Source organism: Micropterus salmoides, unplaced genomic scaffold (genome assembly GCF_014851395.1).
Source record: "Micropterus salmoides isolate LMB-PRFRI ecotype aquatic unplaced genomic scaffold, ASM1485139v1 Ms_hic_scaffold_8, whole genome shotgun sequence".
In the NCBI taxonomy this organism is placed as follows: domain Eukaryota; kingdom Metazoa; phylum Chordata; class Actinopteri; order Centrarchiformes; family Centrarchidae; genus Micropterus; species Micropterus salmoides.
In genome coordinates, this window is record NW_024044570.1 from 9,700,651 (window position 1) to 9,716,317 (window position 15,667).

The following is a 15,667-nucleotide window of genomic DNA, read 5'->3' on the forward strand; positions in this document are numbered from 1 at the left end:
TTGTTTAATTTTTCGGTCAAGTGACCAAATTTTTCAGCACTAGTTAGGACTTGATTAACAGTGAAATAGTCATTCTGTGAAAGCTCAGTAAATAAGCGGGTTTGAACCAAGATGCACGGCTCACAGATAAGCAGATTATGTAGAATTTCACATTTACTCGTGAAAAGGAGGGTTACTACAGGGCAGGAGGGAGTGGCAGGAGAGATAGAATGTAACGTGGAAAAACAGAATAAACAAGCTGGGGTTTTGACACATTCAAATGCTGTTGAAACATCACTGTATATGTAATCACACTGTGAAAAACTAGGTATTTCAACCTGACTTCTTGATGTTTTTTGACCTGACCTTCTTGATGTTTTGGACCTGCAAAATCTGCATAATCAAGAAGAGAAAATTGCTTTGGTGCAAAATGTCTTACTTTGAAACTACATTGAAAACTCCCCCTCGGCTTCTAGTGCACAAATTTGCCTCTTTAGTGCTTTAAATTGACCAAGAAAACTGAGCCACTCCTCTACTGTGTTCAGTGGGAAGCATCAGTGCATTCCAGTTTAAGTTAGCATTTTGTCATTTTTTTGATGTATTGAGTATTACATCCATCTCCTTAAAGGCTGCAGGAGATGCTTGTGTATAAATCACTTTTGTGTTAACCATATATACAGTGTCTGTACATTATGCTGTATATGCCTGTAGCTGGTAGATATCCTGAAAAATAGATTTTATTGTACTTATTATTTACAAGCACTGTATTGAGTCCCCACTCTGATACTGTACAAGCAGCACCCTGTTATGTATTGTTGTATTAGTTAATAACTGCTTTAACTTAGAGCTTTCCATTTGACCAGTGCTCTGCTCACTCCTCCACAGGTCAGCTGATGGGTATGAACGAGATCACGGAGAAGCTAACTCTGGACGTAAAGTGTCGGAACGAACACGCCATTGTCCAGAGGGTGACCACTGCCGCCAACCTCAGCAGAGTCCCCTGTGGTTCAGATAAAGAGTGCAGGTGAGCAGAAAGAAAGATAATAGAAAGTGACAAAAACATGCATCATCGCTTTAAGTAGCAGTTGTGTGTGAAATCCTGTGTATTGTTACACCTTTCATGTTAAAATTTCAGTAAAGCAAGTATGTATAATGTATTTTAATCAATGAATTGTTCATATGTCCATCTCTGTGGTGGAGTAGCATAAAACACACAAACTGGCACAAGGTCTGTGGCTTCAGCAGCTTTAAAAGGTTGGTTCACTCAAATAAAAAAATAAAAAGCAAGTAAAGACATGACTAATGTTGCCTCTCAAGTTTATTTCATGTGATTACCCCAAAATACTTGTTAGACGGAAAGAGAAACATGTCAAGCAAATCCTGAACTGCAGAAACATGTTCTGAGACACCGTTTATTTAGTTCAGAGTGTCTAAATACCAGCAGAGGCCACTGAGAACATTTTCTAGTTTGATGAACCAACCCTTTAGTGCAGCGCCTTCATAAGGCTAACAAGTGAAAGTTGTTTCAGTCAGTTTAGGCATTTCAAACAATTTGACCTTACAGTGCCCCCATCTGGCTAATCACTGCAGTGGTCATGCAAAACACAGCAAGATGTACAGTATCATCTCTCCTTGTTTTGCTACAAATTGACCAGCTGTGTCTTAACATTTGCACTATAATGATAGATAGATAGACTTTATTGTCATTTCCCTGGGTATTTGCATACACAGAAGAAACAAATAGTTTCTCATCAGCCCCCTTTGTAGTGCATCTATCATTATGTCATATGACATAATGTCATTATAGCGCTCCCATTTGGCCAATTAACATCAAACAACACATATTTTTAACACAGGAGAACAATTTGTCTGCAGAACTGAGTGATAGTGAAGTATTAATGTTCACAAGGCAACAAAAACTTCTGCAAACATCTTCACAATCCAGAGATCTGAATAGAATACTTGAGAAGATGCACTTATTTGATTTCAACATTTCACCAAATGATAATAAATATTTTAGTAAATATTTTGATGCACCTGAATCAAGATGTTTAACTAGTTATCACAGTATTAATCTTGTCAAGATTTCCCACCTCTATTTCAAGATGCATTATTCTTTCCTCCATTGTCAAAGCAGGTTTTTCCTTCAACAGTTATAAATTGTGATCTTTATTGATTGTGTGATTCATTAAGTTTATGGTGAGCTGATTTTAACACTAGAACACAGTTTAAATATATTTTAGTAATTTCAGTTTATTCTTAGTGCCAGTAAAAAAATTGTGACAAATGTTTTTGTTGTCTAAATCAAAGACACTTACTTACAGCATCACATGTAGATGTTTAAAAGACTGGTGTTAGGTCATTATTGTGCATAACTGTTCATAAACGTGTCAGACTGTTCGTTATGTTGTTTTTTTATTTGAACCTGCTGATTAACCCACGTGCTTCCCTCCTTTATTCTGTGGCTTCAACTTTACTTTCTGATCTTTGCTGCCTTGACCTCAGTCCTCCTGTTCCTCCTCCTCCTCATCCTGTCCACAGGTTCGCAGGCAGGACAGTGACCAGCGGCAGCTTGGTGCTGGTCACTGTGGCGACCAAAGAGGAAGGAGCCGCCCAGCTGACGGTCAACTGTGAGAAAATGGTGATCGGCACCATGCTGGTGAAGGACATCCTCCTAGCTTTGACACAGTGACGCCTGCCTGCGCTCGACCTTATGCCCCCTCACTCCAACGCGCCTCTCACATATCGTCCGAGACTCATCACACGTGTAGCATCTCCTCCGTTCTCCTGTAAGCAGTGAGGAAGTTTCCAGAATGTTTTATTCCAGTTTGTTGTTTTATTCAAGAGCCCTCTACTTTTAGAAATTATTCCTATATTCCGTGAATGCCACAGCTGTACTGTGCGTGATATTTTTGACAATCAGACATGACTGATGGTCGGACCTGATATTAAATCCCTTTCCCCCTTTCTAAAGTTTCTTATATGCCATTGTTCAAAAACACTTATTTTGCAACAGATTTTCCTTCCTTGAGGAGCAAGGAATTTCATTGACTCCAATTTCTTTAGTTGACAAAAAAAAATGTTTTAAGAGTTAAAAACCTTGAATTTTGTTTTCACAAGGTCCACTTAATGTTTTTGCAGCTTTCAAACACATCTTGTGGCCTTTCTCAGCAGCTGGAGTTCACTTGCTTGTCATGGACTGAGACTGAAATGAAGCACCTTTCGTCATAAGACATAAAAAGGTATTAATACAAGATAATAAAGAATCATGAGACAATATAAAAAGACACATAAATAGGATTTAAACAGCATAAAATGATATAGAAGATAAAAATAAGCCACAGTGTGCTACAATGTGATCTATGATACATATGAAAAGTCCTACATTTTTATGTTATTTTAAGTTTTATACCTTGAAGTCAAAGAACTGAGAGTTGGAATGAACCTCAAGTTTATTCCAGATAATGTGGTGCATAAAAACTGTAAAGACTTTTTAGCTTTGACTCTGGGAACAGTAAGAAGATCTGATAAGTCTGAACGGTTGTCATGACATGACCATACATACATACTCCACCTGCTGAGGAAGGCCATGAGATGCAGTTTCGAAATCACAGTTAGTGAAATGTTGAAAATGTTTCTGTCTAAACACAAGGAGGTCTTTCTATCCCCATAATCTGAGAAAATAAAATATCCACTTTTACCCATAAAATGCAGTTTTGTTAAAATTATTTAGAAATAAGGTGCGTAATTGTGAGTAATTGTTATTCTTTGACAAGTGGATGCACAAATCTGTCACACCAATTAAAATTCTTAGCTTGCTATATTAGCTATCAGACTGTTTTAAGATGTAGATAATATAAGTAATAGATTATATACTGAAGGCATAAACTCCTCCAAAAAGCACGTCACCACAAAAACACAAACTGTAATGTGTAATCAATTCTCATCCAGTTATTTGACATTTGTTTTTACTTGAATGTAGCATGAAGGCTCGACTGAGACAACAACTACCTATAACTCATTCCATTTTGGCACAATAAAAGTTGTTAATCAATAACTTAACACTCCTGGGAATAATGAAATATAAGATCATAAAACTCAAATTCTGCGGTTTTAGCATTTGCCTAGCTGTCATGTTTGGATGTATAAATGTTATTGTATGTATTGCAACATGTAATACAGTACTACTATAAGTAAAGTGTGGGTGTGTGTGAGTGTGTTTGATGATGGCGCTGAACATTGACCCGGCAAACATTAACTGGTTGTTTTTCAAAATGGCTCAAAATGACACGTGACTTGAAATCATCATGAAGCACATTATTACCATCAGTCCACTCCCATTCTCTTTGATGACTGATATAAGCTACCTTGGTTAAAACATGATTTGCCTGTCTTATTTATTTGTAGATTCATACATTTGCCTAACAAACCAATTTCTGATGCAATTGTTATTGACAGCAGAATTGCGGATTGTAGAAAAATCTTAAACAAATCTACAGAGAACAACATTTTAGTGGATGTTTAAAGGAGCAGTTATTTGGGATATTACATAATTTTCTTTCTTGCCAAAAATTAGATGAACAGGTCGATACCTGCCCTCATGTCATGTGGGGTGGTGATGGCGCATAGATTGACTTTGGTGTGGGAGACTGTGAGAATCCCACCAGTGTCTGAGCAAGACACCCCTAGTCGCTCCAGAGGCATGTGACCTCTGACATGTATAGCAATTGTAAGTCACTTTGGATAAAAGCATCAGCTAAATGAATAAATGTAAATGTCTCTACCGTAAGCTAGCGTCAGGAAGTGGTTAGCTTATAATAGCTAGTTTTTGTGTCAGAAGAGTGATATCGATCTTCTTATCAAATTTTTGCCAAGACAGTGAAGAAGCATATTTTCCTAAAATGTTAAATCATTAATTTAGGATTAAAATATAGCCAAAGCCTTCCCTTAACACCTCCTGTAAACATAGCTGATACTGACTTAAATTTTTCCATTTAAGTCAATGTAAAGGTAGCATCTAGGCTAAGAGAATACATTATAATACCTATAGATTATAAGTGAATGCTTATGGTAATGTTAAAACATTTTCAAGTTGAGTGTTTCCTCTCATTTGTCAGGCAACACTGTTTTCATGCCTTTTTACTATATTTTGATTTAAGGTCATGTGGCTTCTCTTTTCTTATGGACCCTCGTGTGTTGAGTGGCTGCACGTTTCTTAACTTTAACATATTATCTGTGTATTTATTTAATGTTTCTTTACTGTTGGAAGACGGAACAACTGTGTTTTACCAAAGGAGTACATTATAGTCAAACTTTAGCCCTCCTTGGGGAGAACTGAGCAGCAGCAGTGGACGGTTTTATTTTGGCCTTTTTGTACCTGTTGCATTGTTTAACCACTCACACCTGAAATTTCCAGTCACTTCACGATGAAGAATGTAGAGTAAGAAATCCTACTTTTAATGTAAAAATATACTGAAAAGGAGACTGTTTTTCGATGAAACAGTTCATGTCTGGTAATTTGTTCTATCTGCACCGGCTTTCAAATATCCAAAAGTATGGTTTATCATACTGTGTGTGGTTGTGAAATGTGGTCCTGAAGTATTACAAGTTTATTTATTCTACAAATAAAACATACAGCTACATTGTCATGTGTCTTCTGTCTTATGGCCTGCCAAACAACGGAAAAACACTGGACTGCAGCACTGCTTAATCCCAAATAGTCAGTTGTAATTACTGAAGGAACAATAAACATGTTGAGCTGATAATGCTGACAGTTTGAGTAATGGCAAGAGAAAAAGGAAGTTGTAAACCAGCCTGCTGTAACACATCCATCTGTTCTGTTCTAGCGTTTCTACCGCAACTGTGGCGTCTTTGTAGCATACTGTTGATTCATTGAAAATGTCAACTTTGTACTTAAGTACAAATTTGAGGTACTTGTACTTAGTAATAGTAATTCTATTTTATGCTACTTTATTTAACTACAGTTCAGAGGGAAATAATGTACTTTTTACTCTACAATTTTGCAGCTATAACTGTATAATGCAGGCCACACATTCACAATCTAATGTCATATCAGTCACAAGGGACACTTTACTGCAGAATAAGTACTTTTACTCTTACTTTTACCACATTTAGCTGACAATACTTTTCTACTTTTACTTAAGTAGGTTTTTGAGTACATTACTTTTACTTAAGTAAGGAACCCTGAGTTGTATGAGAGCGTAGGTAATATTACACAACACACACACAGCTGAGATGAACACAAGTAGTTTATTTTAAATAAATTGCTTCACAAAGTATTTTGAAACTTGAAAACAGAATCACTGATGGGAATATGAGCCCATCAGCAATGTGGTCACTCAGGCTGATGTAAAGGTGTGACCAGCAATCTCTTGTCTCCCACAGGAGCGCTAAAGTGGTGTTGTCCGGTTTGAGCAAGAAAATTACAGATTTGGTACACAATGACTCACTTTTGCAGTGAAAATAATTTTCAGTTGCATAGATGTACACATGGTTTGGCGTTTAAAGTACACTTGTGATTTTTATTTTATTTTGAGAACAGACATTTGCTAATATATTGCAATGGCTGTGCAGATCTGTGGGCCTGAAAAACAATCACAACTGTAAGGGTTGTGTAAATTACAAACTAAAACTGACTTTTGCCCTATCTTTAACTAATGGCACACACAAAACTCTTGAGCAACGAGATAATCAGACACGCCACGTAAAAGCCTGAAACATCCTTCGAGATCTTTTTCAGTTAAAGGTGACATAAACAAGAACATTTTTAAAAATGAGTCAGCCCCTAATCCAATCACTAATTATACTCCAGAAACTCAACATCGTGTTCATTACTACTTTTTTTTTTAATTATAAGATAAGATTTTTGTAGAGTTTGGAGACTGGCAAACTTTTTAAAGGTGTCCTCAGTTTGTAGTTTGATTCACTTCTGGTAAGGATTTTAATCCTCACAAGCTCACAATATATACACTGTAGTATATATGTACACATTTCTCTTTCGTCTTACTCACTTTCCTGAATAATAATTCCTGGAAAGTGGTGAGAGCCCACTGTCTTTTCACAATTTCTCTTGTTGGTATTTTAAATGAGGCACCATAAAAGGCACAGAGAGATGACAAGGCACAGGATTCCAAAATCCCCTAGGAGCAGAAAGGGGATATAAAAGCAGCCTCCAGTCTCCTTTCATAAGGATGACTGCTAATCATGTATTAATTTAAATGAATGTTATTTAGAGTCTGAGCCATCAGGTGAGCTCAGTCTGCCTGGTTTGCGGAAGCAGGAGAGACACCAGTCCTCCAGTCAGCAGCAGAGCTGACACCAGCAGGATTGGTACGGCACAGTTTGTGTCCACCAAGTTTCCAAAGACCACGTTACCCGTGATCGCTGCCACTCGGGCCACTCCTGTGAAGAAACCTAGAGCAGAGGACCTGAAAAAAAACAAAAGAAGAAGAACAGGAACACCACATGTGAGCAGCTTTGGGCCTATTTACTAAAAAACAGAGCTAATTAAGTCAATAAAAAAAGAGCAAAAAACACACAACTTCCTCAAAACGGTGAAGAATCCTGCCGATTTATCTGCTGACATAACTTCTACTAAATTTGCAACATGAACTACATAAAAATAAATAAAAAGGAATCATCATATTAGATCAAAGACAAAATTTTGGAAAATTTAACAACCACATTGACAAATCTAAACCGGCATGTGTAAGCCACTTTTTTGGACTCTGCTGAACATGAGTTGAGTTTTAAGAGAAGGTACCGTATATGGGTCGGGTAGAGCTCTGTCCCCACCACATCCAAGGCGTTCCAGGAGATCACTGACACGCCGCTGAAGACACAGGAGAGGGCCAGGCTTTGGGCTTTGGTCTTGACCAAATAGATGAGCATGACGCTCAGACTGGACACCAGCAGGCTGCAAGCTGGAGACAAAAAAAAGGTGGTGAAGAGATTTAGGTTCAGGCATTATTCAAGGTTTCAAGGTGTGAAACTGGCTGGTTTTGTGGATGGACGTTTCTTAGCAGCACTACCTTGTGGTATCTCAAGGTCACAGATTATTTCATATTCTTTTAATTACAGGTGTGGAGGTAACCCAGCGAAAGCAAGCCGTGACAAGGAGAACCTTTGGTATGACTGAACATAAGAACAAAAAGCTGTTTATAGGTATAAGTAATCAAGACTGATGCACAGTGTGGTAAAGCAGTGCTTAAACCTTGATAAAATATTTTTACAAACTATTAAAAGTAATTATTTGTTGTAAAGAATCCCAGCTTCAATTGTGTTTGAGGAGGAAGACTTGAGTCTAACAACAAGACATCTCCTAAATTACACTGAGATACCATTCTATATGACTCACACAGAAGTGCCTTTCCTCCCGTGCTGTCCATCATAAGAATGGTGAAGATGTTTCCAGGTAAGTTGGAGGCAGCAATGACGAAGCCCTCCATATACACTGTCAGGCGAGGAACAGATACAGGAAGGTTAAGTGAGGACAGCATGGCGTTGGAGCCTATCCCAGCATTCAGTAGGGTAGGAAACAATCAGTAATGCTTTATTTTAGAGGTCAGTAATTCTGCTGGGAAGAAGAACATAATTTGGTACTCCTTATAGGTAAAATAAAAGTAAAGCTCAATTTAAACCAATGTATCACCTGCTGTTTTGACTGGGTAGCAGCTTTGGTTGGGGAGTGGAGACAGGAGGGACACGTTGGCACATGGCGAGCCACCGTCCTCAATTCTCTCAAACAGCTCCGGGAACCACATCCACAGCCCATAATAACTACACACACACACATATACACACACAAAAAGATATTTAAGTATTTGGATCACAATAAAGTAAGTTTTATTGTAAAACTACATGCCTAAATTCTACACCGAAACAGCAGCAGGTTGGTATGAAGCCTTACAGACCAGATGGTAAAGATGAACATCTTTTTGAGCAGTTTTTGCAGTTAAGTAACAGGATTTCTGGCTGTTGAAGATAAACTATTTCAAACGGTTATCTGCTGCCTGCTGTGGATTTATCACATCAGCAGTGTTAAAACACACATGATAAAGACAAGCCCTGAACAGAAATATAATGTGTGCAGACAGGAAGATGGGATTTCTTACCCAAATGAAATGCAGTAGAAGACAATGAGCAGCACGATGCTCCTGGATTTGAGCTGACCGTTAAACATTTGTTTAATGGGCACCAAGGCCTGCAAGTCAAAAAAAGGAAATTATTTATAATTACACTGGCATTTAGAAAAGGAAAGAATAAATCAGTAATAAGAAAGAGAATATTGTTATTACAAGGAATAAATAAGAATTAATTTATTTTCTTTATATATATATATATATATATATATATATATATATATATATATATATATATTTTAATGGAGTACTTCACAAGGCTGGATTACCAACTGGGCAAAGTGGGAAACTGCCACAGGCCAAAGATCTCCAGGGCCCCTTTTATTTAAAATATGTTTGGGAAAATGCAGAATAACTGACACCAGGGTTTGAGTTATAATCTAAGCCTCGTGGGGGCCTCTAATATACTACCCAACGTTACCTGTCAAAACTGTGCGCACGATAGTGGCTGATGGTGGAGAAGTGCCGCCATCCTGTCAGTCATACGATGCGCACCGTAGTTCATGACCACACTTTCCTAGTGTTCATTTAAGTTTGTTTATCTTGTTTAATGTAAATAATAGTATGTACTAATCACAATGAAAAATACATCAAAATAATAACTTGATAAATGAATTAGAGACCCCCACAGATGCATGATTTTACTGCTTCCATGGGAGCTCAGACCATCCTTATGGGAGCTAAGCTCCCACTGGCTCCCACGTGACTCAAACTCTGACTGACACTATAAAGGCCTTTAGGCGGGTCCTACCTTATTACTTAATCTTAAAGCTCTGTCTTAAGGACGGTCTCCACGTCAGTTCTAAGACCTTAATTATTTCAGTTTTGTTGTATATTCCTAAATTATCGTGTTGTCAAATAATCACGCAAAACCTAGTAAAGATTAATCAATTACTCAGTCGATAGAAAATAATCAGCAGCCTTTCTGATATTTTTCCAGCTTCTCAAATGTGGCGATAGTGAACTGAAAATGAGTTTTGGATTGCTGTTAGAACAAAACAGGGCATTTTAAGACTTGAATTTGAAATAAAAATATGTTAAATATTTTAAAGTTTACTGACATTTAACAGAAGAAAAAAGAAACAATTAATTGATTAATTAAGAAAATAATCTGAAGATAAGATTTATCGACAATGCAAATAATAGTTAGTTGAAGCCCTATGGTAGAAATACAGCACTGAGAAACTGTACGCACTAAATAGGGAGGGGAAGGACTGGGGATGAAGTTTTGCCCTGGGGCCCCAAAGCAGGTGAATCCATCTATGCTACTTCAGGTACCACAGGGACACATATTGAACGTGATGGACCCTTTGAGTCTATGGAGATGGAGAAGACAAGAATCTCACATCAATATATACAGCAGAGTTAGAAATATGTGCATCTACACATTTCTGCAGCTGTCCTCTGACTCGGACGTCCTCTAAATCATCTCTGTGTAAGTCCAGTAATGTCTTTGTTTGGGTTGGTGACATTACCTTTTTCAAAATACAGCCAAGTGTCTCTCCACGTGAACCCTGAGTTCTGGTCTCCTCTGATTCCCCTCTTTGCTTGGAGCTAGTGCGTAAACCAAATTCCTTCATAGGAGGAGATAGGAGTCATTACGCTTATTATACTGTAGAATGAAGGAAGGAAGTGTTAATAGAACTTGAATAAACCACATAAAAATAATAGAAACCTTTGTTACAAATATCCCTTCTCTTTTGCTTTCACCTTTTGCACCATTTCTTCATTTCCAAGTCCGTAGCGATCTATTTGCAGTTCATATAATTTGTTTTGTCTGTCATTTACATCTCTGTTTTATGCTAAATCTGTATATTTTACTTTACAAGTACATTTTTATCACCGTCTAATTAAGCTAAACACATCACATTTGTATCCAAAACTACAATAATGAATCGTAGAGGCATAAAGAAACATGATTTAGTTCATACCGGGAAATCCTTTCCTTTTCCCCACATGTTCAGCTCAAACATCGCTTTGAAGACATGAATCGCCTCCTTCTCCCGGGCAGCCTGGCAAACACAGGGCACAAAAAAAAATGTCAAAAGGCAGCTCAGCAGAAAAAGCAGCCTGCAAAAACAAGAATTGATCTGGCCTTTAAAATACCTCCATGAGGAACTTGGGGCTTTCGGGCATGAGCAGCCTAAAGAGGAGGGCTGAGGTGAGGCTGGGAACAGAGCACAGGACCACAAACAGTCTCCAGCTCTGGAAGTCTAGTGATCCCAGAGAAAAGCGTGCCCAGGTTCTTGGAATCACCAACCAGGCCAGACCTGCAGACAGAAACACACAGAGAGTCACTCACTATTAAACACATCATTTCAGAATCCAGTGTTTTTAGTTTATTTTGATGCTCTCTCTAAATCTTTGTGTTTGAAGGATGTATCAAAATCATTACAGCAAGAACAAATAGATTGAAGATCGATCCTGGGGTTTCTGCCATCAGATGATTATTATTTACTACAACTCTAAACTGAGAAAGACACCGAACAATTTCTAGATGTGTTTGTTGGGACAAATAATAATAAAAAAAATGAACAGACCTAGTGGAAAAGACTTATACCATATAACTACAATGTCTGTCCCCATCTCAATTCTGTCCTGGGACATCTGTGGAATTTCACACCCCTATCTCTCCCTGTACATCTTGTCTGTATCTCTATAGTCACTATCAAATACAGACAAAATGTCATTTAAATAAAGATAAGAATAAAAAAAGGAAAATGTCTGCAAAGGTTTTTTTTGTGGGGCATTTTTTGCTTTTCAGAACAATTAAGCTTTGGAAAAATAAATGTTGTTTTATCTTGGTCAAAATGATAAATGATAAAATTGTGGCGAGCCAGTACAGTAACAGAATATGGACAGAAACCCCAGTAGCATGCTTCAGCTTTTTAGAACAATCAATGACACAAGCCTTTCTATTAAAAAATGGAACGTACATTGCCTAATTGAGGCTAATGGAAAAGAGGCTAGCATAAAACTTCAGAATGACTCCTCATGATTTGTTAACCCCTTGATGTTCTCCATGACTACTGACAGGTCAGCATGTGACTGAGGTTTTTCATAACACCAATGGTGGCAGCACTTTTATAAAATCATTGTTTTTATCCTGCAACGCTGATGTTGCTTCATTTATGGGAGTCATGCATCTTCCCACCTGCAGCCACGATGTTTCCTGCCATCCAGAAGGTTGCCAGAGCGCTGATCATTGCACCTCTCCTGAGACGGGGCATAAACTCTGAGAAGTAGGAGAAGATAACAGGAATAGACCCGCCGACCCTGCAGAGGGGAAGAAAACAGCTTTTACTCTGGAGCTGTCCGTGATTGTTTACTTACAAGTTCTTAAAAAACGACTCATTTTGGAGGCCTAATGAGGGAACTATGAGTAGCTCAGTGTGCAGCTAAATGACAACATCTAAATTAAAAAACATGCTAATCATGTGCTCACCCGATGCCGCTGATGAACCGCAGCAGCAGGAAGAGCCAGAACCACGGAGCCACGCTGGCTAGACCTCCAAACAGCCCGTTGACTGTCAGGGACACCACCAAGACCCTGCGGCGCCCCCTCCGGTCAGCCAAGTATCCCCACATGTAGCCACCCACCATCATTCCTAGAAAACAGGAAGTAAGACAATAATGTACTTTTTTTTTTTTATTAATAAGATGGTGTTCTGTCCTTTCTCACTGAGCATCTCTTCTTAAATGTCATGAGATGGTCAGCGTGGTAAACATTATACCTGCTTAACATCATTAAGCATTAAGCTCTAAGCACATCTGTGACTAGCATGGCTATAGACTCTTAGTCTTGTTATTTTTATTTTGGTGTTAATTCATCAAGTGCATGGGGTAGTTCAGGCTCCTTTAAAGGTTTTATTGACATTTGGCAACATTTTTAAATTCCAGTTTTAGCCCATCTAAGCTGCACCATCACTGCGGTTTTTAATTTGCTTGTTTTGTCCAACCAACATTCCAAAACTCAAAAGATATTTGGGTTACTGTCATTTATGACAAAAGCAACAAAACCTATAACTTGAGAAGCTGAAACCAAGAGAATATTTGTCATTTTTGCTGAATTTACTGAAACAATTAAACGTCTATCAAAAGAACTGCTGGTTCATTTTCATTATCTGCCACAGCTCAGATATGATAATGGATTTATTTAGTGACTGGGATTCACCAAGGAAAATGCTGGCAGTCAGCAGGCCCATGTCCGAAGAGCTCAGCAGCAGATCGCAGCGCGCGGTTGGCAGAAGAAAAGACACACAGAGAATCTCCACGGCATCACTGGCATTGGCCCAACCACACACCACCAACAGCAGCCAGTGGAACAAACCAAAACCTGAGAGCAAAAGCAAAACAAAGAGAGAGGTTATCCTAGCTGTCCTTCCCATTATGGAAAGACACCTCAAAGTAGCAAGTAACATTAAACTTTAATAATATTGCTGAACAAATACAGATAAAGATACTGTGAGATAAATAAATCCACAAAACTGGATTTACAATCCCCCCCTTCCCCAACACAAAACATCAGTAATATGTTGACTTTTCTTTTGATTTGTTTCACATTACATTTTATTGCACTAATGATACAACACCATCAAACTTTACATTACCTGCTTCCTCTACTGCTTCCTCGTACGTTAATCTTCTCTGTGCATTCCCATCACTATTGTGTCTGATGTTTGTTGTGGCCTTGTCAAAAATGATTTCACCTAAAAAAACAGCAAAAAAAACACACAAATGGGTCAAGTGAAACAGAGCTTCTAGCTACAAGGGATATTTAAGATATTAAATATCCTGTGTCAAAATCTAGTTATAAAATCTTTAATAAAATTATTTTAGTTTATAATGTGCTCAAATTGTGCATATTACTAAATAAACTAGTCAATTGACAGGAAATAAATCAGAAACATTTCTGATAAACATTTAATTATTAAAGTCTCTTGTTGAGATAATTTGCTGTTTTCTTTGTCTTATAATGGTGCTGATTATCTTCGGGCTTTGGACATTTGGGCTTGGAGAAATTGTGATGTATCTTTCACTATTTTATTTTCTCAATAATCAATTATTTGTTTAAAAACATCAGAAACTAGTGAAAACTCCCAATTATACTTCATATGTCTTGATTTGTCCAACCAGCAACCCAAATCCTAAACATATTAATTTTTAAGTTGAGAAGAAATATATATATATATATTATTTTTTTATTATTATTATTATTATTATTATTATTATTATTATTATATATAATCTGAATCTGTAGTAAAGCAAATATAGCTGTCAAATAAATGTAGTGGAGTTAAAGTACAATAATTACCCTTGAAACGTAGTGAAGTAGAAGTATGTGCATAAAATTTTAATTTCTCACCTGTTTGTCTTACTTAAGAACAGTAAATGTACTTAGTTTATTTCCACCACTACCTTAATGTGAATCTTGTGAGGATTTTGTCTTGATGGCCTGCAAATAAGACTTTTAGATGTGGGTACCTGGATAAAATATTTTGCATTTGCAATTACAGAAATAAATCTACTTTGAGGCAGGGCTGCAACTAACGATTATTTTAATAGTTTTCTCGAATTCTCAAACTAGAGCTGGGCAATAAATCCGTAACAATTATTGCAATACAGTTTTCCTCAATAACAATATAACAATGATTGAATTCATTTGAATCATGAACAAATAAACACATTTTGTCTAGGAAAATATTTATTCTGTTGAGGAAAAGAGGTTTTAAAAAGATTGTACTTAATATTACTCATGCAATTTTGTTAAAAAAACATTTTATCATAATTGTCTTGAATGTTCTACCTCAGATTTGTGAAGTGATCCACTGATTGGCATCAAGCGTTTGTCATGTTCTAAAGAAAAGTTTAAAACCACAATTAACCGTCTGGTTTCTTCAACTTTCACTCAGGAGCAAAAATCATCCTTTAAAGTTTAAATAAATAACGATTTGACATTTATCGTTACAATTAACAATATTTTTTCCCCGTGATATCTATTTAAAAATAGTTTCCAGATAATCCTTGCAGCTCTACCTTGAGGTCCTTGAAATCAAAACAAACCTTATATATTAAGGATAACAATTAAATAAGCATTAAGAACTACTGAACGCTCGCTGTGTACCTAGTTTGAGGAAGTGAAGGAGTAATAACAACTTTTACCTTCATCTGAGTCCAGCTCGTGTGGCTCCAGGTGATCGTTACCGGTGAGAAGCGGCTCACGCGCTTCCTCGTCTCCGGTATGCACGTGACGAGACATCTTCAGAGTCTGTAATGTGTGCTGTAAGCTGTGGGTTTGTCCAGTTAGCTACTCATCCCTTTCCATTTTACTGTTTCAACCGCTGCATGAGTCTCATGACTGCACAGCCTCTCTGGCTAGCTAACACTGAAGCTAACCTGCCAGCAGCAAGAAGGAGGACCAGGAAGTAAAAACACAGCGGCGGTTTGCAGCTCCTGAACGTCCCTCTTCCAGTCAGTCGGTGTGTTTGGTTTCAGTTGTGCGGTCTTCAGGTGAGCTATTACTGCTT

The 15,667-nt window shown here is 37.6% G+C and overlaps 2 protein-coding genes across 9 annotated transcripts in view; one reads left to right on the plus strand and one right to left on the minus strand.

Annotated features, from left to right (window-relative positions):
• Positions 1-5,627, plus strand: part of LOC119893869 (AP-3 complex subunit beta-2) — a 53,245-nt gene extending 47,618 nt beyond the window's left edge. For 5 of the 8 annotated variants that reach the window (XM_038706245.1, XM_038706243.1, XM_038706244.1 and 2 more), the window contains exons 26-27: positions 865-1,003; positions 2,485-5,627. In XM_038706245.1, the coding sequence (XP_038562173.1) occupies positions 865-1,003; positions 2,485-2,671 (326 nt within the window). In that variant the 3' untranslated portion in view covers positions 2,672-5,627. The remainder of the gene's footprint in view (positions 1-864; positions 1,004-2,484) is intronic. The other 3 variants (XM_038706247.1, XM_038706246.1, XM_038706241.1) reach the window with 2 other exon arrangements.
• A 603-nt stretch (positions 5,628-6,230) lies between these two features.
• On the minus strand, positions 6,231-15,432 carry sv2 (synaptic vesicle glycoprotein 2). Its single transcript, XM_038706057.1, has 13 exons — positions 15,303-15,432; positions 13,751-13,849; positions 13,315-13,476; positions 12,586-12,748; positions 12,295-12,416; positions 11,247-11,410; positions 11,072-11,152; positions 10,616-10,714; positions 9,114-9,202; positions 8,651-8,778; positions 8,357-8,452; positions 7,763-7,922; positions 6,231-7,427 (listed from the first exon to the last, which is right to left on the minus strand). The coding sequence occupies exons 1-13, from the start codon at positions 15,397-15,399 to the stop codon at positions 7,244-7,246; spliced, it is 1,644 nt and encodes a 547-aa protein (XP_038561985.1). The 5' UTR covers positions 15,400-15,432; the 3' UTR covers positions 6,231-7,243.
• Positions 15,433-15,667: the final 235 nt, after the last annotated feature.